Raw genomic sequence first — 26,156 nt, 5'->3', positions numbered from 1 at the left:
GGGAGCGAGGGGGAGAGGGACCTATTTAAAGCTACCCTGTTGCTGGTCATCTGTCTGGCTGCTGGGTCTCTGGCCGTCCCCAGACTGCGGAGTGGCCTGGGAAGTCTCCGGCTAACCTCTCCAGCCTAGACCCCTCAGCCACTCTGCCCAAGATGGGCCGTGGGGTGAGTATTCCCAGAGAGCAGGGTGGCTCCGTGGGAGAGAGAAGGGCTCTCTGGAGGCTGAGAGTAGAGGGGAAGTGTGAGGTGGGTTGGGCTGTGGAGGGAGGGACAGAGAGAAGCTGGCCGGCTGGGTGGCTTGAACTTGGGGCTCACAGCGCCCTGGCTGCAAAGGCACGCACAGACCCACTATTCACACGCACAGACCACTGCTCTCATGCACAGACCCACTGCTCACATGCCCAGGAGCGTGCCCCTTCGGCACCCCACCCGTGACCAGCCCCAGCCCTCCAGCTCTCGCTCCAGCGCGTCCGTCGGCATCGCATCTCTGTCCATTTCTGGCACAGCGCCCCCCCACCCCCACCACCACATCCCCGGGCCTCCCCTCCAAGGGTATCTGGCAACTGTTGGTCCTCCCTCCTCCCCGCTCCTGCTCCTGCAAATCTCCGTTTTCCTGGGAGCCCCAGCCTGAGAGGATGGAGGTCCGATTTGAGGTGGAAGAGGGGCGGGGAGCAACTGCTCCTGAGCCACAGGCAGCTCCGGACACCACTGCAGCGCCCTGAGCTCCAGGACAGCTGGGGAGGGTGTGGGGAGGGGAGCGATGTCCCCAGGCCCCAGGCCAGCACCTCTCCCTGTCTCCTGGCAGCACTGCCTGGGCCATGGGCTTGGTGGACTTTCCCAGAGGCTGGTGAGAGCTGCCTGCCCGTCCCCTGCCCCGTCCACCCTCCATGATACAGTGCAGCCCTGGGCGTGCCAAGGGGAAGGTGAAGAGCCAGGACTGGGGGGTGGGGGGCAGGCACCGGGCCTTGGATACTTGGAAATGAAATCTTTTCGCACGGCACCGGCTTTCCTTTTGTGCAACGCCGGGCACAGAGGGAAAGGGCATGGGGAGCCAAGGGGGTGCAGAGGACAGAGGGGCCTGTGGGACTGTGGGCAGTTTCTGGGCCCTGGAGGGGTCAGGCAAGGACTTGTTATTGCACCGAGTTTAGCAGCTGGAAAAACTCTAAGCTTGGACACCAGGGTTCCTGAGCTGGGGTGGGAACCATAAATAGAACGTGAGTGTGTGTGTGTGTGTGTGTGTGTGTGTGTGCACATGCGCACACGTGCCTGCTCCCCATCGGCTGGAGTTGATACACATTCATGGATGAGCACCTGTGTTTGGGTCTCAGCGGCAGATCTGAGAGCGTGCAGACCTCCAAGCCTGCGTGGGCGTCGGTGCCACTGTGTGTGTGTGTGGGAGGGCGTCGGTGAGGCGCTGTCTCTGCAGTGGGGCTCCATGGAGGACGAGGTGACAACCGTGGGAAGATAGGCTGCCTTGGGATCTTAGCTGCACCTCGGCATCTCCTGGTCCCCTAGGGAAAGGGGGTCCCAGCTGGGGTGCAGGACCTCCAAGGAGAGGCAGGCCACCCCCCACTCCCCACCCAGGCCCTCTCCGTGGCTTCACCTTAAATCAGGGTGGACCCAGCGCAAGAGGTCCTGCTTGCAAAGCCATTTGACCTTGACTTTTTCAGGGACCCTAGCTGCTTGGGGACTGTGCTCCCCCTCAGCATGGATGTCCCCTCCCCTGCCAGCCTGAGTGGCCAGTCAGGGAGCTGATCCAGTTCTGCCTGGACTGAGGATGGGGGAAGTGGGGCGACTTGGGGCTGGAGCTTGGAGTTCAATCGACAGGAGACTCCTGAGGACAAAAGCACCCCCTGCCCACGTCCCCACACTGGGGTCCACTTCGTCTCCATCCCTTTTCGCTGCACCTTCCCTCCAGGGCAAGGCCTCACCCGTCACCCCGTGGCTGTGAAGGGCAATGTGGGAGCTGGAGGAAGGGACAGCGTAGTGGGAGGGAACCCACCACTCCAGCTGCCACGAAAGGCTGGGGTGGGGGGAGCCGTGGCCGACTTCCAGCTTCCCCCTCAGTCCCAGCCTCTGGCTTTCTCAGAAAGAACTCTCTGTTCTCCGCGAGCATTCAAGCCCCAGACTGGGACTTGTGGGTGGGGGAGGGAAGAACAGGCTGGGGAGGGGGGGCGGGGTCCTTGCTTCCTCTCTCTCTTTCTTGCCTAGGCAGCCCGCTGGCCCCAAATCTCCACAGCCTCCTGGCAACAGAGGCTGAGATCCTTGCCAGGGCAGGGGGAGGGGCAAGGGCCGGGTGTCCCAAGCTCTGAGCCAGGAGGACAGGGGGAGCGCTGAGGGAAGGGGTGCTGCGTGGACCGCCCAGCCACCACCCGACGCCCAACGCCTGCCCGTGGGCTGGCAATTATTTAAAAACCCTCCATTTGATCCCAAGCTTCTTGGACTTTATTTTACATCTGAATGTACAGAAACCCTCAGGCTCTGCTCCTCTGCCCCAGGGGCACCCCCCCCCCTCTGTGCTCACCGGCCCCCACTCCTTCCTGCCCCGGGAGCTCCAGGGGCCTCACTAAAGCTCCCAGGCCCACCGGCCATTCCCTTTCATCCACTTCTCAGCCCTTCCCACCAAGGGCAGAGTTTGTGAATCCAAAGCATTTCAGTTCATCCGATGGACTCTCCTAAGTCACTGGGGGAGGGAGGCAGCCCTCCCAGCTGTCCCCCCCACCCCCCCCCACCCAACCCCCCTCTCCCCCTGCCCAGGGCTGCTTCAGTCTCATTGACATTTCGCATGGAAATAATGCAAACTTTTTTTTCCCAGTTTTTTTATTATTTTATTTTATTTTTACATTTTTTCCCTTTATTGATTAAGATATTACAAATGTGTCCTTATCCCCCCAATGTCCCCTCATCCCCCCAATCCTGTCCTCACCCTCACCCCCTGTTGTCCACATCCATCACTTATGCTTATATGCATGCATACAAGTCCTTTGGTTGATCTTTCCCCCTCACCCCCACCCTCCCCTACCTTCCCTCTGAGTTTTGAGCATCTGATCGATGCTTCTCTGTCTCTACATCTGTTTTTGTTCTCAGTTTATGTTGTTCATTATAATCCACAAATGAGTGAGAGCATGTGATATTTATCTTTAGTGTCTATTGGTCGAGGCTGTCCACTCTCGCTGCCCACCTCCTCTCACCCTGATGCCACTGGTCAGACTCCTCCCTCTCCAGGGCCCGGATTCCCAGTCTACGATCAGAGCAACTGCCACATTCCGGGCATAGTCCTGCCTGGTGGGCCACAGGCTTCATCCTGGCCACCAAAGGTCTCTGAGGCAGCGAAAACTACTCCGCGTTGTGCCATGAGGTGGACACACATCACTGCATCTGTCCAGACCATTGGACACTTGTAGGATGTACACACCAGCGAGAGGGAGCCGCTCTGGTGGGGACGTGGGTGGGGGGAGACCATGTTTGTGGGGACAGGGGTACATGGGAAACGCTCTGCACTTTCTGCTCAATTTTGCTGTGAACCTGAAACTTCTCTAGAAGAAAAGGTGACTGTAGGAGTGCATCGTACTTCCCCAAAAGGCAGACACCTCGGCCATGAGTCCCACCCAGGCACCCCTCCCTTACGGAAAAACAAACTACACCACAGCATAGACGAGCTCGAGCTCGTCCTGAACACCTCGCATGGAGGCGGGAGGCACCACAGCGTGTCCCCCCCCCCCCCCCCCCCGCCCAGAGGGGACGTTTCCCACCCTCTCCCCCCGAGGACTCCCCAGGAGATCACGGACGCCCGGTGGCGGCCAGGAGACCTCCGGGGTCGCGGCGGCCTCATGAGGCTCCTGCTAAAACGTTTTTCCAATTTCACAAGAGAACCCAAGAATGCCTGGGCCTGAGAGCCACGTGAAGTTTAGTTTTAGACTTTTCCTCCGAAGTCCAGCTACCAAACAGCTAAGCGTGGGTCCTGAGTCCTGAGCCCCTCAGGTTTCCCTGAAACTCAGACACAGAGCCCCGTGTCTCTGTCAATAGTTTGCCAACGACGGGCCTGGGTTCCCTCCACCCTCACCCCCTTTTCCGCCACTGGAGCATCACTGCTTTGAACCCACTGCCCCCACTGCCCACTGCCCCCACTCCCAAGGCCTGGGCTCCCAGCTGTCAGGTGGGAACAGAGGCTCAGCCTCTGCCCTCCCTGACGCTCGGGGCTCTCCCTTCCTCCTGCAGGCCGGACGCGAGTCCTCGCCTGCCGCCACCACTGCAGAGAATGGAGGCGGCAAGAAGAAGCAGAAAGAGAGGGAGCTGGATGAGCTGAAAAAGGAGGTGGCCATGGTGAGGCCCCCTGCCCCCCACCCCACGCTCCCTCCTCCTGACCCCCACCCCACCCTCCCTCCACCCCACCCCCCACCCCACCCTCGCTCCTCCCCACCCCCACCCCAGCCTCCTTCCTCCCCACCCCCCACCCCACACTCCCTCCTCCCCACCCCCACCCCACCCTCCCTCCTCCCCACCCCCACCCCACACTCCTTGCCTCCCCTCTGGCTTCTCATTGACCTCACATACACTCTAAACACACACACACACACACACACACACACACACACGCACACACACGCAGCCTCCCTCCTCACGGTAATTCCGTCTCCCTTCCCCAGGACGACCACAAGCTGTCCTTGGATGAGCTGGGCCGCAAATACCAAGTGGACCTGTCCAAGGTGAGTGAGGGGCTCGGAGGGCACCAAAGAGGTGAGAGAACCACGCAGCGGCATCAGGAGCAAGGGGCCGCCCACTTGTAATCCAACCCTTTTTACAGATGGGGAAACCGAGGCCCGGTGACTAATGGGTGGTAGAATCAGAACAAGAACCCCGATGCCCTGCTTCCTAGTCTTGAGCCCTTTTCCTGTGTACCCACCCGAGAGCCAGGATCTTGGGGACCCAGGCCCCATGGGCCTCCAGGCAGGGCTCTCTCTCCCTCAAGCAGCCTCAGTGTTGCACCGTCTCATGGTACTGACATACATGAAATCGGGGAGTGACCTATTACTATTCTGACAGTGGCATGTTGGGGCCCCCGCTATGTATGTACGTTTTACATACATTTTTCTAATCCTTGCAACCCTGAGGAATAGGTGCTGGGGACCTCTTTCTCAGAGCGAGGAGACTCAGAGGAGGAGCGTAGCTTCCCAAGGTCACATCCATAGTAAGCAGCACGGTCAGATTGCCAAGCCCATCACTTTGAAAAAGAAAAACATTATTAATAAAAAATATGGTCGTGTGACCTCCTCCTGTAGGCCCTCCGGGATTGCCCTTTTGAAAATTCTGTGCCCCCATTGCTCTAACCTTATTTCCCTGAGTAACACTTCCACTGTCTGGCACTAATATCATTTATTGTGTGTCACCTCCCTAGATCATAAGCTCTGCAAAGCAAGGACTCTGTGGGTCTTGTCCATCTCTGGGCAGAGCTGATAATAGAGCCTAGCATTCAAAACACATTTATTAAATCAATGAGTGGACAGATGGAAAGATAAATAAAAAGTGTCCTCTGCCTTCAAGGATCTCAAAGTCTGGTAGCAAAGAGGAGTGCCTAGGCCTCCAGTGCCATGTGGCGGTGCAGCTCAGAATCGTGTCTAGGATGTAATGGATGCAGAGAGGGGCGCCTGAGGCAGCCTGGGCCCGGGAGCAGGGCCAGGCCAGGCTTTCTGGGGAAAGCGATGGACGATTGCTGAGGCCGAGCGACGTTGATGGTCAATAATGTAGGACTCTTCTTAAATCCTTGGTGCAAGAAACACAAATATTCCTTGGTGATGTGGGGAATGTGAAGGAAGAGAGACAGGGGTGGGGAGGGGAGGAACCAATTGAGATGACTTTCCAGTGAGCCTCAGCCAGGCTGCCTCCAGAGGACATGATTATGGCCCCAAATGTGAATCAATCCAGTGATGACCAGAGAAGGGGCCACATTAAAATCCTCCTCAGCTGTCAAGGCCTCTAACACCCATTGCAAACCCCACCTCCTTCACGTGGCCTCTCCTATGGCCCCTCAGCCCTTCCAACCTGGCGGGACGTGGTGAGGGGCCAGATTGCTCCCGGATGCAAACTCCCACACTCCTCCTTGCCTCCCTCAGGGCCTCACCAACCAGCGGGCCCAGGACATTCTGGCTCGGGACGGGCCCAACGCCCTCACCCCGCCCCCAACAACCCCGGAGTGGGTCAAGTTCTGTCGCCAGCTTTTCGGGGGCTTCTCCATTCTTCTGTGGATCGGGGCCATCCTCTGCTTCCTGGCCTATGGCATCCAGGCTGCCATGGAAGATGAGCCATCCAACGACAATGTGAGCTGGAATGCCTGCCCCCTGGCCTAGCCCATGACTCTGCCCTCCAACCCCGAATCTCCAGTCTAGCTGGGGGGGCAGGGAACAAGACCCTCACGTCACAGGGCCCTTTAGGCTGAAAATGGGTGAGGCTTCTATTCATACCTATACGCACCCCAACACACACAGGCCCACAATCACTCAAGGGTGAGAAAGCCCCTCTCTGTTCCTTTACACTTAAGTGGGCTTGTCTGCCATCCCTCAGTCTTCACACCCTAGCGAAGACCTAGTCCTGGGAACTCCCCAAGACTCTCACCACGCCTTCCAGCCTTAGGAGGTTGGGGACTGGAAGACTGAGGGGGAAATAAGAGAGAAGGACTTTTCTCGACCATTTTCACTTCCAGTCACAGACAAGGGTAGCTTGTCCCACGTGGCAGGTGCCGCTTGAGGGTTGAGAGACGGGCAGGTCTCTCAAACCCTGTCTCCTTGCCAGCTCTATCTGGGCGTGGTGCTGGCAGCTGTGGTCATCGTCACGGGCTGCTTCTCCTACTACCAAGAAGCCAAGAGCTCCAAGATCATGGACTCCTTCAAGAACATGGTTCCGCAGGTAGATGGCCAGGCGGGGCTCTGGGCTGGGGCATACGGTTTCTGGGCGGGTCCAGCTCCTCCCTTCTCAACTTTGCGCTCTGAGATGGAGGCTTGGACAAAAACTCCCTCTAGGTCTCTACACCTGGACCTAGTTTTGTTGCTAAGGGCTTCTCCTCCTCCTCAGTGGGGTTGAAGGGGAGGTGGAAAAGCAGCAGGAGAGAAAAGTAGGGGTAGAGACTTCATGAGATGCCCATGGCCTCCTTACAGCAAGCCCTCGTCGTGCGGGAGGGTGAGAAGATGCAGATCAACGCGGAGGAAGTGGTGGTGGGAGACCTGGTGGAGGTGAAGGGTGGAGACCGCGTGCCCGCTGACCTCCGGATCATCTCTTCTCATGGCTGTAAGGTGAGGAGGCCATGCCAGAGCAACTGGCAGAGTCTAGGAAGAAGGCCGGATAGAGCTGAGAGGGGCCCAGTTAGAGGTTTGAAGACTGGAAGCGCCAGGTCCAAATGCCAACACCTACCCCGTACCCCCGAGCTGCACCTGATAGCGCTGAGGCGCTGTCTCCTTGTATCTGTGTGTGATGACTGCTCTGTGCCCTAGGTGTGTCTTTGAAATCCACTTTACAGCCACCTTGTATGGAGTCCCAGTTATTGTCAGATGTTTTATGTACATTCACAGATGCCATGTAACTCAACTCTGTGAGGACGGTCTAATCATGCAGGGCTGTTGCATGTGGCCACACGAGGCCGTGCCATTTTCATAGACTACAGTGTTGATGGCACCCCCTGGAGTTGTGCAGTGCATAGATTCTGATGACATTCCCCATTTTACAGATGAGTGGAGGGTTAAGTAACTAGCCCAAGGTCACATTAAAATTTTGCAAGAGCTAGGATTCCAAACCAGCGCAGGGACAATAGCCGAGCAATGCTATAAATATGTGATGAGGACAAGTGTAATTTTGTCCCTCGTGTCATGGAGATTGAGCGCAGTTGGAGTTGGAAGACAGCTGTGCGCCTGCCAGGCTGATGACTACACCCTCCCTGCTTCCTCCCCAGGTGGACAACTCATCCCTAACTGGGGAGTCAGAGCCCCAGACCCGCTCCCCTGAGTTTACCCACGAGAACCCCCTGGAGACCCGCAATATCTGTTTCTTCTCTACCAACTGTGTGGAAGGTGAGAGGCCAGCCTGGTGGGGGCCCCTCGTCCCAGCACCCACGGAGGGAGGCGTCTGAATCCTGAACCCCCAGCAGGATTGGGGGCTGTGGCTGTACTTACTCATCAAAAACCCTGCTATAGAGGAGGGAACTGAGGACTTGGGGATGGGGATCCCTGAATATTACAGAAATAATCCCTTCCAGAGAGCAGGTATTGGCTGGGATGGCACAACTCCATGGAAAACTTACCTCCCACAGAAAGATCTCTGTTCTGTCCACCTTAACACTGAATGGATTCCAAAGCCTTTAGGTCTTGGCCAAGTTCCCCCACCCCTACCACACACACTCACATTTACACACTCTGACACTCACACATCGTGCACACATGCACACATATGACACACGTCACCCACTCACCTGCACACCCGTCCCAAGCCAGCCTTGACTCTTGGGTGTCTTTGGCTTGACTGAAGGCTTCTGTTTCTCCTGGGTTTGGGACTTGTTGCCTCCATCTCTGGCCCTTGCTTTGCCCAGAGCCCCGGGCTGGGGGAGGGGCAGGAAAGCTTCCAGGCCCAGTGGATACTCGGGCCCTCCTTCGGGCTGTAGCTAGAACTGTGCTTCGCCAAGAGAAATTGTCATGCTCAGGCTGCCCAGGTTGCCCCATCCCTGTTCTGGGTTCTAGAGATGACCAAAGGCCAGTGACCCGAGTCAGGGCTGACTCAGAGAGGGCGGAGAGGGCAAGAGCTGGTGGGAGCAAGAGGCCCGACTATGCCATGGGCCTCAGAAAGTGAGCCCAAGAAGACCTTCCCCACCCCCACACCTTTCTCTTTATAGCTGACATTTCTCTTCAGTGGATATGTGTTTCTGGGCGTCTCCCCTCTTTCAGCAAGTTGGAATTATAATGAAAATCGCCACACATTAAGTTTCCTAACTTTTTAATGTACTGAGATTCTGAAGTTTGCTCTACATTTTTCACAAATGTTAAATATTCCCATTGCTTACTCTAAAATTGACCTTGAAGAAAGTATAGGAAATGAATGGAACTAACATTTGATGGGTATCTACTATGTGCTAGGCACTGGTCTAGGTATTACAGCACAATCTGATTTAATTGTTAAAATAACCCCTAGGTAGGAACTCGAATAAGGATTCAAGCTCAGGTTTGGCTGACTCCAACATGCATGCTCCTCCTACTGCCCCAGCCCTCCTCTCCTGTAGGCCCCTTTAACATCTACTTGAGGGTCATTCATTGCCTAGCTTCTTTTATGGGATTCATGCCTAATGTTGAGAAAGAAAATCTTAAGACTACATGGAAAACCTATAATAATAAAAGCGTAATATGCTAATTAGACCGGACGTCCTTCCGGACAAAGACAAAGCCTGGGCTGCGAGGGCCAAGCCCCTTGCAAGAATTTCATGCATCAGGCTTCTAGTCCATAATAAGTGCCTGACTTTGTGTTTATAATATGTGAACACATAGTTTGTGGGTAATATGTAGGAGATTGATTTTACTGAAGTACTGCAGGCAATATTTTTGTTTCACTTATTGAATCTCCTCAGTTTGAACTTTGAGTTTATTTGCAAGCTTTTTCCACAGGCCCAAGTGTAAGAGAAAATAACCTGCTGTTGCACTGAGCCGGGGGTTGGCGATGTGGGCAAGAAGAGAGAGCCCCGGGAGGTACAATCTACTGAAACTCCGGGAGCAGGGTCTCTGGTGGATTTCCTTCCTCAGGAAGTGGGACAGGACACAGATCCTGGGACCCAAGGCACCGAGCCTGGAGTCTCTTCCTGTGTTGCAGGCACTGCCAGGGGCATCGTGATCGCCACAGGTGACCGGACGGTGATGGGCCGCATAGCCACTCTGGCCTCAGGCCTGGAGGTGGGGCGGACCCCGATAGCCATGGAGATTGAACACTTCATCCAGCTGATCACAGGGGTGGCTGTGTTTCTGGGCATCTCCTTCTTTGTGCTGTCCCTCATCCTGGGCTACAGCTGGCTGGAGGCAGTCATCTTCCTCATCGGCATCATCGTGGCCAACGTGCCCGAGGGGCTGCTGGCCACCGTCACTGTGAGTGGTCAGGCGGAGGTGCCACAGGGGTGGGTCATGTTACCCTTTCCTCAACAGTGATAGAGGCTCCTTGCTCCTCAGCAATGTTCAAATCACATATCAGATTCTCATTTAATACATGGCTTAGCGTGTGAGTCTGAAAAAGGTCATTTAGTACATGGCTCAGAGGTTGAGTCTGAAAAATCTCCGGTTGGGCTATACTTTGGCAGGCAGTCTCTCTCCCACAGCTTGTCATAGTCGCCTCTTCTCACCACCCATGTGCTATTCATCTACTCCTGTCACACAGAGCTCGTCCTGGCCAACATTCGTCTGCAAATGCTCTTTCAAAGGTCACCAGTGACCACTGAGCGAACCCAGAGACCTTTTCTCGGCTCCTATGCTCAACTCTGCCGCTGAAAGGAACCCTTCTGTCCACCTGCCGGGAACCCTCTCCTTCACCGATGACTGTGACATGTCACTATCCTGGTTCTCCTCTCCTCTGTCCCCAGCAGGGTCCTCTCCTTCTCCCCAAAACTGAGTCTCAGGCCTCAGCTCTCTGCTCTTCTCCTTAACACACTTAAGTGAGCCCAGTTTTCACTGCCCATTCTGTGTGGGCGACTCTCACATCCCTGCGCCCAGCTCTACTCTGGCCCTCTCTGGAGCTCTAGACAAATGTCTTCAACTCCGTACTGGACATTTCACCTAAATATACACCCATGATCTCGGTTCAACTGCTCACACCTAGGTCCCACTCGCGTCTGTGGAGTAGGAGCAAGGGAGGAGGGATAGAGCCCGGGCTCTGGGGGAAGGTCATAGACATCTCCGGCTCAGGCTCGGCCCTTTTGTATCCTCCTCTCTTTCTGCCAGGTGTGTTTGACCCTGACAGCCAAGCGCATGGCGAGGAAGAACTGCCTGGTGAAGAACCTGGAGGCGGTGGAGACCCTGGGCTCCACCTCCACCATCTGCTCTGACAAGACGGGCACCCTCACCCAGAACCGTATGACCGTTGCCCACATGTGGTTTGACAACCAGATCCATGAGGCTGACACCACCGAAGACCAGTCTGGTGATTGGGCAGCCCAGAGGGGTGAAGGGGTCTGGCGGGTGTCCAGGACACTGGGTGGTAGAGTGGGTGGAGAGAGAGAAGAGCTCTAACCAAGCTCCTGGTTCTCCCTCATTTTCTCCCAGGGGCCACATTTGACAAGCGATCTGCGACGTGGACGGCCCTGTCTCGGATTGCTGGCCTCTGCAACCGAGCCGTCTTCAAGGGTGGGCAGGAGAACATCTCTGTGTCTAAGGTAGGGGGTCAGGGCCGTCTCCATGGCCTGTGCCCTTTGCTGATGCCCAGCTTCCCCTCATACCCTGCGGTTTCATGGCCTCTCCTCTGGGTCCTCCATCCTTCTCCGGCCCCACTGTAACACTGAATTCTCCTGGCAGCGCGACACAGCTGGCGACGCCTCTGAGTCAGCTCTGCTCAAGTGCATTGAGCTGTCCTGCGGCTCTGTGAGGAAGATGAGGGACAGGAACCCCAAGGTGGCGGAGATTCCTTTCAACTCCACCAACAAGTACCAGGTCTGGTCAGGGAACTGGGACAGGGGAATGGGAGGGACAGAAATGAGGGGGTGCACAAAGCCAAGGGGGAGTCATCAACATGAGAAGTGGAGGCATCTGGGCATCATGTCCTCTCACCCCTGTCTTATTCCCCAGGGCAACTTGGGTGACTACATGTCTGGTTGCCATTACCCCTTAGCTCCCAACCTTCATTCCTTCATTCCTCCAACCCTCTTGACTCTTCTTCCAAGAGCTCCCCATCCTCTGGCCCCGGTCTCTCAACCCTTTCATCACACTCATTTGAAACATACTTCTGAAATTTCCTTAGCATATCCCTCCACCTGTAAGCATTTGGGAAATGCCAATAACACAGTCTCAGCTACGTCCTGTGTAGGCCATAGAGGTAAAGTCCCACCGAGGCCAGGTTAGTGGTGGGGAATGCTGACAACAAAGCCATCTAGCCCATGCACAAGGCCTGTCTTAACTGATCTGAATAAACATTTGCTGAGTCAATGAATGTCCTAGGAAGGTGACTCTCAGGTTACAGGGTTGGGACTTTTGTTTCAAACATCGCTCCACACACAGAAACTGTCCCTATGCGACAAGGGTTGATGAGTCAGAGGTAATTTTACTAAGGGGGTGTTTCTTACCAGCCTCTGCTCTGTCCCAGGCCCGTGCTGGGCGTTGGGGCTAACAAGACAGTTATGGCCCCCTCTGTCACTGCCCATCCTCTCTCCAGCTGTCCATCCACGAGCGAGAAGACAGCCCCCAGAGCCACGTGCTGGTGATGAAGGGGGCCCCCGAGCGCATCCTGGACCGGTGCTCCTCCATCCTGGTGCAGGGCAAGGAGATCCCGCTGGACAAGGAGATGCAAGATGCCTTTCAGAACGCCTACATGGAGCTGGGAGGACTGGGGGAGCGAGTGCTGGGTGAGGGTCCAGAAGCAGGGAGCAGGGCTGAGCGAGGGATTCCCAAGCCTCGGTGGCTTCCCTAGGATGAAGAGCGATAGGGGTGTTCAGGCAGCCACCTTGCTGCTCTCAATCCTCCCCTCTGCCTCCCCCCTCCTCCTTCAGGGTTCTGTCAACTGAATCTGCCCTCTGGGAAGTTTCCTCGTGGCTTCAAATTCGACACAGAGGAACTGAACTTCCCCACCGAGAAGCTCTGCTTCGTGGGGCTCATGTCCATGATCGACCCGCCTCGGGCGGCTGTGCCTGACGCTGTGGGCAAGTGTCGGAGCGCAGGCATCAAGGTACTGGCCTCACTTCTTCCCCTTCAGCCTCCCCTTCCACCCTCGGAAGGTCAAGAGAATGCAGGGGCTGTTGGCCTGGGGGCACCCAAGCCCCTGGTGATCGTTTTCCTCGCTGACTGGGAGGGGCAGCCGTCATCTGCAAGGAAAGGTCGGCCACTGCCGTGGAGAGCTCACCCTTCTTGTCCCTTGTGCTCAGAGTGCCCAGCCTCCCACATCGAACCTCTCGCTCCCCGGCATGGCTCATCCTGTTCCGATGGCAAGCTGATATGGCACTCCTATCTTGGGAATATGGTGTCCTGCCCCTCCCAACCACTGCCCACTGCCCCTAGCCATTTGGGACGGGGTTAGCAGGCTCCAGTCTGCATCTACTCACTCCCCTCCCACCCACCCGCCACAGAACCCTGCAGACTGGCTCCAGCACTCATTCCCCTTAGCACCCCTCCCCCATGTTTCCTTGTCCAGCTGTCATTGCTTCTCAATGGCCACTCCCTCCTTGGTGCTGCAGTTGTTCTTCATTTAACAAATACAGTGGGGCCTTGACTTATGAGTGTCCCGACTAACGAGTTTTTTGAGATACCAGCTGTCTCTCAGCCCATTTTTTGCATTGAGTTGACAGAGTAATTTGAGTTAACGAGCTCCTTAACGAGTTTGGTCCCGGAACGAATTAAACTCGTAAGTCAAGGCCCCACTGTATTTGTCATTTTCCAACTATGTACCAGGCACTGTTCAAGGTGCGGACGGAGATCAACAAACAAACCAACATAAATCCCTTCCATCTTGGAGCTTACTTTCCTGTTTCAAAGATATATCACTTAAAAAAAAAACACCAAAACACAAAGATACAGCACTTTAGCCCCGGCTGGTGTGTTCAGTGGTTGGAGTGTCGGCCCACGTAAGGAAGGGTCTACAAGTTTGATTCCCGGTCAAGGGCACGTAACTGGCCTGCAGGTTCGCTCCTGCCCCGCCCCCCCCAGTCAGGGCGCATGTGGGAGGCAACCAGTCAATGTGTCTCTCCCATATCAATGTTTCTCTCTCTCTCTCTCTCTCTCTCTCTCTCTCTCTCTCTCTCTCTCCTCTCTGCTTACCTCCCTCCTTCCTTTCTACTCTCTGAAAAGCAAAGGAGAAAATATCCTCTGGTGAGGATTAACAAAAAACAAACAAACAAACAAAAAGATAGATACAGCACTTTAACACCCCCCTTAACCTAGTGACTCACCAGGTAGGGTGCCACTGCTTCCTCCTCTTTTTCTCAGCATCTCACCTAGTACCACGTAAGTTCAACTCTGCCTGTCTTCTGAGGGTCAGGTACTGCACTAGGCACTGGAGACTCAAAGATGAATAAGATATAGCCTGACCGCCAGAGTTCATGGTTTCTCAGGGGAAATGAATGCCTTTACAATCGATTAATCACAGAACAATCATAATAGCTAGGGTAGTTGAGCACTTACTATTGTGGGGCCAGGTACAAGCCTCGGACTAATGAAAGGACAGGGTCCTCTCATTGCCAGGTGCAAGTCCCAGCTGGAGGGCAGGGTCCTCCCAGCACAATCATAGCCAACGGCTATGGTTGTAAGCTTGAACCTATGGTCCAAACATGTAGCCCTACGTGCCTTGTGCTAGAGTTCAGTTGCATGTAGTTGAGTAGAGTTGGGACTCACGAGAATGCTGTAAACAACGTGATCACGCCCCTACTTTGCCTAGTGGCATCTGCTGTAAAATAAAGACACGGCTTGTGGGCGCTGGCGCTGTCTCCTCATCAGGGAGGCAGCGTCCCACCGAGACCCAGCTTTCATTCTCTTATCTGTCTTTCCTTAATCCTTTCACCACCCCCCCCCCCCCCCCCCCAAATCAGTTTACCTTTGGCCGCAACAACTATAGGTCAGATACTCATAACAAAAGCAGCCAATTGTTTTGTAAGACTTTATATGAATCAGGCACTGCTGTTAGCACTAAACCTGTAACATCTCATTTCATCTTCATAACAACCCTGTAAGTCGACACTAATATTTTCCCTTTTTTACACAGAGGGACCAAGGCACAAAGTAGCATGCCCAAGAACACACAGTTCACAAGTGGGAGGGCCGGGATTTGAACCAAGGCAGTCTGCTAGTTCTCAACCATCACACCAGAGGACTTGTCTGTATATATGTGTCTATGTATGATTTCTGAACCCCCTACCACTCTGTCCCTGAGGTAGGCTTCACTATCCCCATTTAAAAATAAAACAAGCTGAGACTTAGAGCGGGTACGTAGCTTTCCCCAAATAAATCTGCTAGGAAGAAGTGGGTTGGCTATATCAGCATGGCCTGCTCCTTAGCCTGCCTCTTGCCTGATCAGAATTATCACAGAGGCCTGGGGAAGGTCCCTCCATGGGAAGCCACAGCAGGGAGCAGTTAATTCTGCCTCAGGGAATTGGACAATGTTTTATAGAGGGCATGATATTTGATCTGGACCTTGAAGGTTGACAAATATTTTGTAAGGCTGCGAGGGAGAGGAAGGCAGGTCAAGAGCAGGGAACAGCGTGTACTCTGTGGTTAGACTGTACCGGGCATCTGCGTGGGTTGCAGGGAGAGGTGGCAGAGGAGCACTGGGAATTGAGACTGAGACGGGCCAGGGCCAGGTGGAAGGACTTTGCTAAAATGCCAGACTTGGGCTTTATCCTGGGGTCCACAGAGAGCCACGGGTGTCACAGGACACATCTAGCTTCTAGATGGAGGAAGGCCTCAATTTGGAGAAGAACTGAAGTCAGGGAGACAGGCAAGAAGTGATTGCAATAGTTCAGGCAAGGGACGGTGACCTGAACAAGGGCAGAGACAAAAGGGAGTCGTTACACTCAAGGAACCTTGTGAGAACTTGGTGACTAAACTGGATATGGGAGGTGAGGAAGATAAAGGGCCTGCATGAAAGGGATAGTTTCTAAGGCAGGGAGGTGAGCAGCAGGCTTGGTGGTGGTGGCAGTAGAGATAATGAGTTCAATTTGACCTTACATTCAAAGAATCTATAAGACACCCAGGGAGAGATGTTCCAGAGAAAGTTGGAATGTGGTTTAGAGCTCAAGAAAGAGGGCCAGGACTAGAGATTTGATCCAGTTAAACTCTGGATAATTACAAATTGTGCCGGGAAAAGAGCATGGGGTCAAGAAAGAGGAGGAGAATGAAGCCCTGGACCACACCAACATTTAGGGGCGCGTGCAGGAATAGAAACCAGTGGCCGAGGGGAGAGGGCGATCAGACACAGCTAACATTTGTTGGGCATCCACCCACGTCACATACTCTTCATGACCTACGTGCAAGGTAGGACTCATCGTCTCCACGTGCTGAGACTCAGTGAGGCACTTGTCTAAGGTCCCTCCCCTGAGGCACTTCCACTCAGGTACCCTTCTGACTCCTAGGCCATTCTACTGTCTTGGCTGCCTCCCTGAGGAGGGAGGGAAAGGAACCAGGAACAAAGGGTCCATGGAGGCCATGGGAGGACATCTTTTTAAGGAGTGTGGTGAGCAGTGCCAAATGCCTGAGAGGAGTCAAGAAGGATGAGGACTTGACCGGAATCAAACCCTGGACCTTTCAGTCCACAGGGCGACACTCTATCCATTGAGCCAAACCAAACTTTTCCTCCAATGTCACGGGCGGGCGTGGAGGAGGGTGAGGCGGCTAGCAGTGGGGTGGGAGAATCATTGATCGGCTGCCATCTGCACACCCCTACTGGGGATCAAGCCTGCAACCTGAGCATGTGCCCTTGACTGGAATTGGACCTAGAACCCTTCAGTCTGCAGGCTGATGCTCTATCCACTGAGTCAAACCAGCTAGGGCTTTCTTCCTTTTCTTTTAATTTAAATTCTTTATTGTTGAAAGTACTGCATGTCTCCTTTTCCCCCCATTGACCTCTCCCCAGCCACTCCCGCTGCCCAGCGCAAGCCCTTGCCCCGCTACTGTCTGTGTCCATTGGTCATGCTTACATACATGCACACAAGATCTTTGGTTGACTTCTTACCCCCCTCCCTCCCACCCTCCCCGTCCTTCCCTCTGAGGTTTGATGGCCTGCTATTGGTTTTCAACTGGGAGGCACATGTAGCCTTGGGGGGGCAGTTTCAGTGGGGTGTTAGGGATGGAAGAGAAGGCAGTGGGGCCTGGAGAGGCCTCCTTCTTAGTATCTATGTGATTTGCCCCATAAACCCACACATGCAAATGCTATATCCTAGTCCAGCTCTGATTACCTTATGCTTAGAATAGCCTCCTAGCCAGCCTCTCAGATGCCGCCCCTCCCCACCCAGCTCCATCCATTCTGAAACACAATGAACACCAGGGGGAGTGGGGAGGGAGGGCTCTCTCCCTGTCATCCTTACTCCGATCTGACCAGTTAGATGCCCTGCAGCAATCATATTGGATCCTAAGAAAGCCAGTCCTAGTTCTGGCTTCCTGTGCCCTGGAGCAAATCCTGGCTCTTTCTCAGCCTTGGCTGCCTCATAGGTAACAGGAGGGAGCTGTGAAGGGTCCTGCTAGGGCTGACAGTTTCAGAGCCCGTGAACTCCAAACTCCCGAACAACCTTGGAGGTTTCCCTTCCAAGGGACCCTCATTAGCATGTCATTCTGTCATGGCAGCTTTCCTCCGTTTAAGCAAACGAGCTCTGATCCCCAGAACACAACTTGTCATTGTCTCTCCCCCGACCTACCATCTGAACACACACACACACACACACACACACACACACACTCACACACTCACACACTCACACACTCACACACATGTGCACTCCCATTGTTTTAGCTGGGATCTGTGAGCCCACCATCTGCCTTTTCCTGACTTTGGGAAAGGAATAGGCTGGCAAGGTGGGGGGCCCAGGCTTAATGCTGCTGTCCCGATCTTCGTTCTCTTTCCTTCTTTCTCCTCCCCGCCAGGTGATCATGGTGACCGGGGACCACCCAATCACAGCCAAGGCCATTGCCAAAGGCGTGGGCATTATATCAGAGGGCAATGAAACTGTGGAGGACATCGCAGCCCGGCTCAACATCCCCGTCAGTCAAGTCAACCCCAGGTGAGGCCTTTGCAGGACGCCCTGCCCCCAGTCAACCCATTCTCTCCCACAGGGCGCCCGAGTCAGACTAGGGAATCGGGATAGCACCTCTGGGACCTGTACTGGCCTTTCCTCTCGTTCCTCAGTCCTGAGTGTGTCTGAGCTGTGTCACTGTTTATCTGTGTGACCTTGGACATGTCCCCTTACCTTCCGGAGCCTCCATTTTCTCGACTACAAAATTAAGATGCTGTCTACACTGCAGAGGGCTATAGCAATGACATATGTATGAGGGAATGAGTGCAAGCCCAGGAAATTGGACTATGATTACACGCATGGCATTCTAGCATCACTTCCTCCGAGAGAGAGAGAGAGAGAGAGAGAGAGAGAGGAAAACAGCTCCCTGGGCAGGGCGGGGAGGGGGGGCGGGGGGAGTGGGTCAGGCAGTTGGGAGAGGCTGGATGAGGCGGGGACAGCACCTGTGTCCTGCCCTCCAGAGAGGCCAAGGCGTGTGTGGTGCACGGCTCTGACCTGAAGGACATGACGTCGGAGCAGCTGGACGAGATCCTCCGGAACCACACGGAGATCGTCTTTGCGCGGACGTCTCCGCAGCAGAAGCTCATCATCGTGGAGGGCTGCCAGCGGCAGGTGAGCGGGGCGGCCCACGGCAGGGCGCGGCCGGCGCGGGACCCGCACCCTGCAGCGTGGCTGTCCCTTCTCCCAGGGCGCCATCGTGGCGGTGACGGGCGACGGGGTGAACGACTCCCCGGCGCTGAAGAAGGCGGACATCGGCATCGCCATGGGCATCTCGGGCTCCGACGTCTCTAAGCAGGCAGCCGACATGATCCTGCTGGACGACAACTTCGCCTCCATCGTCACGGGCGTGGAGGAGGGTGAGGACCAGGGGCGCCTGCACACCTACTCCCATGCCTTTTACCCAACCACAGAGCCAGCTCAGGCTCCCAGGCGTCTGCCGCGCTGTTAGCTTCCCTCACACACAGTCCTCCTCTCCTAGAAAGTCAGGCAGCCACACCCCAGGGCGAGGGGTGGGGAGGGTCCCTCCGAGCTCCCTGGAGCTCCCGGAATCTCCCCAGGCCGCCTGATCTTTGACAACCTGAAGAAATCCATCGCGTACACCCTGACCAGCAACATCCCTGAGATCACGCCCTTCCTGTTCTTCATCATCGTCAACATCCCCCTGCCGCTGGGCACCGTCACCATCCTCTGCATCGACCTGGGCACTGACATGGTGAGGCCCAGGGCTGGAGGGGGGACAGGCCAGGCAACCACGTGGGCACAGTGGGCACAGTGGGCAGCAGGTGGAAAGAGACAAGGACCAAGGGCAGCTGACCAGGCCGTGCTGGCTGAAGAGAAGGCGAGCCCCAGGCCCCCTCCGACGCCCTCTGTCCCCCACTCTCCACCCCACACAGGTCCCCGCCATCTCCTTGGCCTACGAGGCCGCTGAGAGTGACATCATGAAGCGGCAGCCGCGGAACCCGCAGACGGACAAGCTGGTGAACGAGAGGCTCATCAGCATGGCCTACGGGCAGATCGGTGCGGCGGGGCCCTGGGCTCAGAGGGAACCCAAGGGAACTCTTGCCCCGGCTTTGGGAGTCCAGGACGGGGCCCGCTGGCCTGTCGGTGCTGGCCCCCTCTGGCTTCCTGCTCTGACCCTGGCCCTGCGTTTTGCCCACGCCCCACAGGGATGATCCAGGCACTGGGCGGCTTCTTCACCTACTTCGTGATCCTGGCTGAGAACGGTTTCCTGCCCACACGGCTGCTGGGGATCCGCCTCGACTGGGATGACCGGTCCACCAACGACCTGGAGGACAGCTATGGGCAGGAGTGGGTGAGCGGGGCTGTGTGCGTGCGGACACGTGTGTATGAGAGGAGGGGCTAAGCGCCTGGCAGTGTGGCCACCTGGGGCGGGGGGCTCAGAGGGGACTGGGTGCCCAGGGTCTGACAGTGGCCCCGAACGGCGCTGCACGCCGGTCCTGCTGGTTCTTCTCACGCTGCTGCCTCTCTGCCCGCCCCTCTGCAGACCTATGAGCAGCGGAAGGTGGTGGAGTTCACCTGCCACACGGCCTTCTTCGCCAGCATCGTGGTCGTGCAGTGGGCCGACCTCATCATCTGCAAGACCCGCCGCAACTCGGTCTTCCAGCAGGGCATGAAGTGAGCGCCGCCCCAGCACCCCGCCAGGGGGCGCTCACGTCCCCGTCCCCGTCCCGTCCCCCCCCCCCCCCCCCCCCCCCCCCCCGCCCCGCTCCCCTCCCCGCCCATGCAGATGACCTCCATGATACCCCTCTCAGCTTGGGGACAAAGGCTTTAGTCACCCAGCTGCATATCCACAGTCATGTTTTAAGCAGAGGAGACGAGAAGGAGTGATATGACTATTTCTGAGGAGTTTTATTTTGTTCCTAAAATGGACTTTGCTAAGGGCTCCTTCCACCTTTTATTTTTTCATCTTTTCTCATCTTTCCTTTCTCCCTTGCTACCATCTTTCCTTCCTTCCTTCTTTCCTTCCTTCTTTTTCTTTCTTTCCTTCCTTCCTTCCTCCATCCTGTACTCTAGTGACACCCACAGCATCCTTTGCCCAGCTTTAAATACAGGGTCTCCGTGCCCCCCTACACTCACGGTAGCTCTAGTTCATAGCACTTGTCCTGTGGTTTGTGGGGTTTACGAGCTGCTCGGGGTCAGGTTCGATGTCTTCTGACAGTGTGAGTTCCCACGTGCCAGTCACTGAGGTAAGTGGTTCAAAGACATGATTTCACCTCACAATGGTTCTCTGAGGGAGGTGTTATTTTCAATTTCGGATGAGACGCCCGAAATGCAAATGACGTGCCCGAGGCCACCCCGCTGGTGAGGGCTAATGCAGGTCAGCTTTAACGGCAGGCTCTGGGCCGCTAGCTACTCTGGGCGGCTCACCTACCCCAGCCTGGCTCCCGTGAGGAACCAGTCACGACTCGGATTGAAGCACGGAGGGTGGTGAGTGCTGAAGGCATCGCTCCTGTTCTCTCTATTTGCTTCGCCTGGAAATGAGCGCAGTTCCCCAAATGAGCTTTGTCACGACTTCTCAGTAAGAGGGAAATAATGACACCAAAGCCCTGGCGAAGCTGAGAGCATTGCAGATCCTGGGGAGAGAAACGTGAGACGTCTGTGCGATGAATACAGGTGAAGGGAGGCGATCCCAGGGCCCCGCAACACGAATGGGGAACGTGCAGCGGGAAGAGGACAAGGAGCAGGGAGCCCACGAACCTGCAGCTCTGGGCTGGGACTCACGGGCAGTGAGTGCACGGGGGACGCGGGAAGGTGAAGGCCACTGGCTACCCCAGCCCAACCGAGGGGCAGGTGGGCAGATGGAAATGAAACAGAAGCCAGGCTGGGCGCAGGGGAGTGCTAATACCCACAGGCCCCCTGGCCACGGGCAGCCTCCGCCCTCGGGCCCCTGGGCCCTCAGAGGTCCGATTTCCACTGTTCCAAAGCTCCGTGGAAGTCCAGCCCTTCCCTGTGAGAAGGCCGCTGCTTGGGCAGAGGCCTAGGTATGACTATAGTGGCCGCATTAGCGTGGTTCTGTTTGGAAGCTGGGATGTCTAATGAGTTTTAAATGGGAAAATATAATCACTAATTATTAACAAATGCAGCTTGCGAGACAAAAATCAATTTTAAAAATGTGGCCTTTCTAGAAGAAAAATAAAGGGTCCATAGTGAGGGACCCACTGGCTTAAGCGGTAAAGAGATGATGTGCACACGATGAGGGGAGGCGGGGTAATAATAGGACTGAGCACCTTCCATGTTCCAGAGCTTTCTATGACTTTCCCAGCAGCCCTGTGATAAAAGGCAGCACAAGGCTCAGAGGAGTCAAGAAGCTTCGCTTACCACCAAGAGCCAGTGAGCGGCGGCTCGGGACTGGCTCCCATCTGACTGGCTCCAGAAACTGCCCTCAGAGCCTCTAACCACCGAATGTAGTAAACCTACCTGACACACCTTCTCCAACGAGCCTCCCCTCTGAGAATGTCCCCTTCTTTGTTGAATATCTACAACCCCAGCTCCCAGGGGCTGCAGGAGACCCGGAGGGGGCAGAAGACATGGGGGGCCCTGAACGGAAGCAGCCTGCCTGGCATCTTGCAGGGGAGGGGGCACTTTCACAGACCGCTCTCCTGGGGCGAGAACAAGATTGTAAGCTGCCTGGGGGCAGGTCCCATGTCTCCAGGAGGGAAGCTCATGTTGCACACGGCGTCTCCAGGACATCACCCAACACAGAAAAGTGATTTATCTAATGAACGAATATATGTGCTCTAGACAGCAACAAGGGGTAACGTCACTAAGCATGACAATGAGAGAAACTCCTTCTCGGCTTACACACAGCATGAGGTGCCCGCAGAGAGCACGGGAAGATGCAATGATGACCTTTCCCCCACATTTCCTCTTGCCTCTCTCCCCTCCACCACCAGGGGTCCCTGGGTCTCTCCCTCCTGCCCTCCCTTCAGATGCCACTTAACTTTCCTTTCCTTGTTTTTCCAGGAACAAGATTTTGATTTTTGGGCTCCTGGAAGAGACAGCGCTGGCTGCCTTCCTATCCTACTGCCCAGGCATGGGTGTGGCCCTCCGCATGTACCCGCTCAAGTGAGTATTTCTTTAAAAAGGCAGCTTCTATCCTGGCTGGGTGCTCAGCTGGCCCTATACGCCAAGGTTGCAGGTTCGATCCCAGGTCAGGACACATACAAGAGTCAACCAATGAATGCATAAAATAAGTGGAACAACAAGTCTCTCTCTCTCTCCCTCTCCCCCTTCCTCTCTCACAAACAAACAAGTAAAAATTAAAAGGGCACCTTCTAGGATCCAAGTTCTGGTCCATTGCAGTCCTCCTTGCTGGAACCAGCCTCTGATGTTCCTAACACTCTCCTCTGCTGCTTGCAGGGTCACCTGGTGGTTCTGCGCCGTCCCCTACAGCCTCCTCATCTTCATCTACGATGAGGTCCGGAAGCTCATCCTGAGGCGATACCCCGGAGGTAAGCACCTACGCACCTCACCCAACCCCCAGAAGATGCAACCCCCACTGACCCCTCCAGGCACCCCCACCCAAACTCCGTTCCAACTACAGGGCCCCGTCCTTTCCTCAGAGCCCGCAGATGCTGGGGCCCCAGGTCCCGGAGCCCTGACTGTTGAGTCTGTTCTCCGCGCCACATTTTACAGAGACAGAGAGACGGATTATTTGTTCAGGGTCATACAGCACAACTGACACTACAGCCAAGGCCTCCTGACTCCCAGGCCTCAGCCACGTGTGTTTTTCCCCAACAAGCATTTTGATCGCTTCCTGGAGGGTGAGAAGGATGGCCTATAAGTCAAGTACAGTGCATGGATAATGTTTGGTCTGGCCTGCCCTCTCTCAAGCAAGTGTGTGCTTTTTTTTTTTTTTTTTTTTTAATATATTTTATTGATTTTTTACAGAGAGGAAGGGAGAGAGATAGAGAGTTAGAAACATCGATGAGAGAGAAACATCGATCAGCTGTCTCCTGCACATCTTCTACTGGGGATGTGCCCGAAACCCAGGTACATGCCCTTGACCAGAATCGAACCTGGGACCCTTCAGTCTGCAGGCTGAAGCTCTATCCACTGAGCCAAACCGGTTTCGGCAGGTGTGTGCTTTTTTAATTGCCCAATATTTAAAACTTGGGCACTCTCACAGAAAATCAACATTTCTGGCTTCTCCTGAAAAAATTACAAGAGCTGCCCAACCTCTGCCCACACCTCTCCTCAGCAGCACTAGGCGGTGGCCCCTCTAGAAACTCATTTGTTACCTGAAGAGCCACTGCAGTCATTTGCATTTTGACCTCCAGCCACTCTATGCCCTCCCTCCACTGGGCGAAAGTACAAGCATCTATGGCCCCAGCTCACTGGGTTTTCTCCCCTCCCTTTTCACCTGTCCACAGTCACTTACCTCAGCCCCTGCCCCAGGCTCCCAGCCACCTGGCCTCCACCACCCCAGCCCCTGCCCTCTTTTTATGCTCACCTGGCAACCCCCACCCCCAAATCTCTCCAACAGGCTGGGTGGAAAAGGAGACGTACTACTGAGCACCCTGGAAAGAAGAACCAGGACGGGAAAGACGGGGTGCCCTGGAGGAGTTGCAGGGATGGTGATGGGGAGAGGTGGTTTCAGGGGAAGATTTGGGGAGAAAGAATGAGGCCATTTAATAGGCTAAATGGGGGGTGGGGTGGGCAAATAAGCTTGGGGTGATTGCCCCAGAGACCTAACTCTGAACGGTCAGATTAGACACGCTCCCCTGGTCCTGGTCCCTCCCAATCCACCATGTTGTCTATTTAGGAGGAACTGAAGGTTACTCCAGCCGCCCCATTCCTATCCCTCTGCCCCCACCCCTCACTAGAACAGACCAACTTCCAAAGGCAGGAACACGTCTAACCAGGAGGAAGGAAACGGTCTCAGGTCCCCAGCCGCACCCCACGTCCCACCTTCACCCCTCTTCCTCTTCTTCTTCCTGCCCAACTCTGCCCCCTGCTTCCCCGTCTGACCCAGAAATCACAAATGGTTTCTCCTGTCGAGGCCAGAAAGGGAAGCTGGTTGGGAAGACGGCCTGTCTCCCAGTCCCAGCTAGTTAGGAGCCTCTGGAGGAGACTGGGCAGATGCAGGCAGTGAGAGGTCAGGGTATGGGGGCGGTGGCAACCAGCAGGGGGAGAGGCAGGGAAAGGAAAGAGATCAGTGCACTGGACATCTGGAACCTCCAGGTAGACGCCTAGGCTCCAGCTCTGTGTCCCAGTCTTTTAGATTGCCCTGCCAGCAGACCAAGGTCAGTGTCACCATCTCTGAGATCCCACACCCAGAGTTCCCACTGACCTTGCTTGGTGGTCTGTCTGGTCCGTGAGGCCCAGACGTCACATCACCGATGCCCCAGCTCTCTCGATCACATGCACTTGGTGACACCTGCCCTTTGGAATGCTAGGAACTCGGAAGTTCCACGATGTTCTGAGAGGGCTGGCTGCCCATCCATTCCCTGCCCGTCCCCCCCCCCCCCCCCCTTCACGCCCATGCTGATGAACCTGCTTTATTCCTAGGCACCGCCAAGCCAGGAGCTCCCTGGCCAACAGCTGGAATTGGGGTGCAGGGGTTCCCAGAGCTTCCTGTCTTCAAGGGGCATGCAGAATCAGCTTAGGTCATGAACACGGTCAGACCAGAGGGAAAGCACTAGGGACCTGCCTTTGGCCTCGCAGTCAGCAGGGCTGTTCCTCCCAGACAAATGCCGTTCATCCGATGTTCATTGTGCCACTTTCTCATGGTGCCCGCAGTTGGATTCCCGTTCCTTCGGGAGATACTGTTCCTTCCCTTTCCCCCTCTCGCCCTAGCGTTTCTGCTCTGCAGGCAGCTCTGCCCATTCTTTAAGGCTGGCTTAGAAGGCACTGGGCGTGTCCTGCAGAGAGACCTAGATGAACAAAGCAAGTGAGAGACACGAAGGAAAATGGAAGGCCTAAGGCAGAAAGGAAGGAAGCAGAAAAAGCAAACTCTAGGCCAAGCCCATAAGCCACCTCCCAACGTCTGTTACTTCATTACAGTGGATTTCTCCAATGAGCTCCCCTCTGAGAATGTCCCCTTCTTTGTTGAATATCTACAACCCCAGCTCCCAGGGGCTGCAGGAGACCCTGGGAAGTGCCTTGAAGTAAGTGTCATTGCCTTGGGCTTGGAAAACTAAGTGGGAAACCACACAAGTTAGAACCTGGTTAATTTGAGATTTATTGACTGTGGACAAAAGTTTATCTTTGTTCAATCAATACAAAAGGCAATTGCTTAGTAAATTAAGAGCACAAACAATATTGCTAAGGGTGGCATATTTAGACTCCCTAAAACAATCCTTTTCAAGCACTTTAGGAATCGCCATTTAGAAGTTATGAGTGTATGGGCTAATTATCATTAATTCTTATGTATTTGTTAAAGAAACATCTGCAAGACCTTTACTTGGTGACCTTTTATAAGACATTAGTTTGAGGCACTACATATGTACTTGAAAATAATAAAGATGCATTTCTTTATGAAAAAAGAAATCCCTTTGATAATTCTATACTTAATATTTCCTCTCTCCCAAATTGTGGTATTGAAAAGTGTGTTGAAGCAAGACTTGGCTTATAGAGAAAGAAATAGAAGGGGCAGGAGACACGGATTGGAGGGAAATAAACTGGGAGCAGACATCAGTGGAGAAAGCTAGAGGGGAAGAAGTTATGCTGTAAAATGATATAGAAGAAAATATAGTAGGGCCTCCTTC

The 26,156-nt window shown here is 55.0% G+C and overlaps 1 protein-coding gene across 1 annotated transcript; it reads left to right on the top strand.

The window, feature by feature from the left end:
• Positions 1 to 25,938, top strand: LOC138996038 (sodium/potassium-transporting ATPase subunit alpha-2). Its single transcript, XM_070396938.1, has 23 exons — positions 1 to 164; positions 4,218 to 4,322; positions 4,646 to 4,705; positions 6,110 to 6,313; positions 6,786 to 6,899; positions 7,148 to 7,282; positions 7,936 to 8,053; positions 9,834 to 10,102; positions 10,949 to 11,147; positions 11,270 to 11,379; positions 11,519 to 11,653; positions 12,372 to 12,561; positions 12,706 to 12,881; positions 17,777 to 17,913; positions 18,387 to 18,537; positions 18,614 to 18,782; positions 18,984 to 19,138; positions 19,320 to 19,443; positions 19,593 to 19,738; positions 19,931 to 20,061; positions 22,411 to 22,512; positions 22,807 to 22,898; positions 23,933 to 25,938. The coding sequence occupies exons 1-23, from the start codon at positions 153 to 155 to the stop codon at positions 23,959 to 23,961; spliced, it is 3,063 nt and encodes a 1,020-aa protein (XP_070253039.1). The 5' UTR covers positions 1 to 152; the 3' UTR covers positions 23,962 to 25,938.
• The last annotated feature ends 218 nt before the right edge of the window (positions 25,939 to 26,156 follow it).

Source organism: Myotis yumanensis, unplaced genomic scaffold (assembly GCF_028538775.1).
Source record: "Myotis yumanensis isolate MYYU_CA2020_CCGP unplaced genomic scaffold, mMyoYum1.0.hap1 SCAF_17, whole genome shotgun sequence".
In the NCBI taxonomy this organism is placed as follows: domain Eukaryota; kingdom Metazoa; phylum Chordata; class Mammalia; order Chiroptera; family Vespertilionidae; genus Myotis; species Myotis yumanensis.
Note: the sequence above shows the minus strand (reverse complement) of the source record. Positions and strands in the feature narration are given on the sequence as shown.

Excerpts from the sequence above, each read along its gene's own strand:
- LOC138996038 (XM_070396938.1), top strand. Across the intron at positions 4,706-6,109 it reads ACCAAGTGGACCTGTCCAAG|GGCCTCACCAACCAGCGGGC; the intron begins GTGAGTGAGGGG and ends TGCCTCCCTCAG. Across the intron at positions 11,148-11,269 it reads CACCACCGAAGACCAGTCTG|GGGCCACATTTGACAAGCGA; the intron begins GTGATTGGGCAG and ends ATTTTCTCCCAG.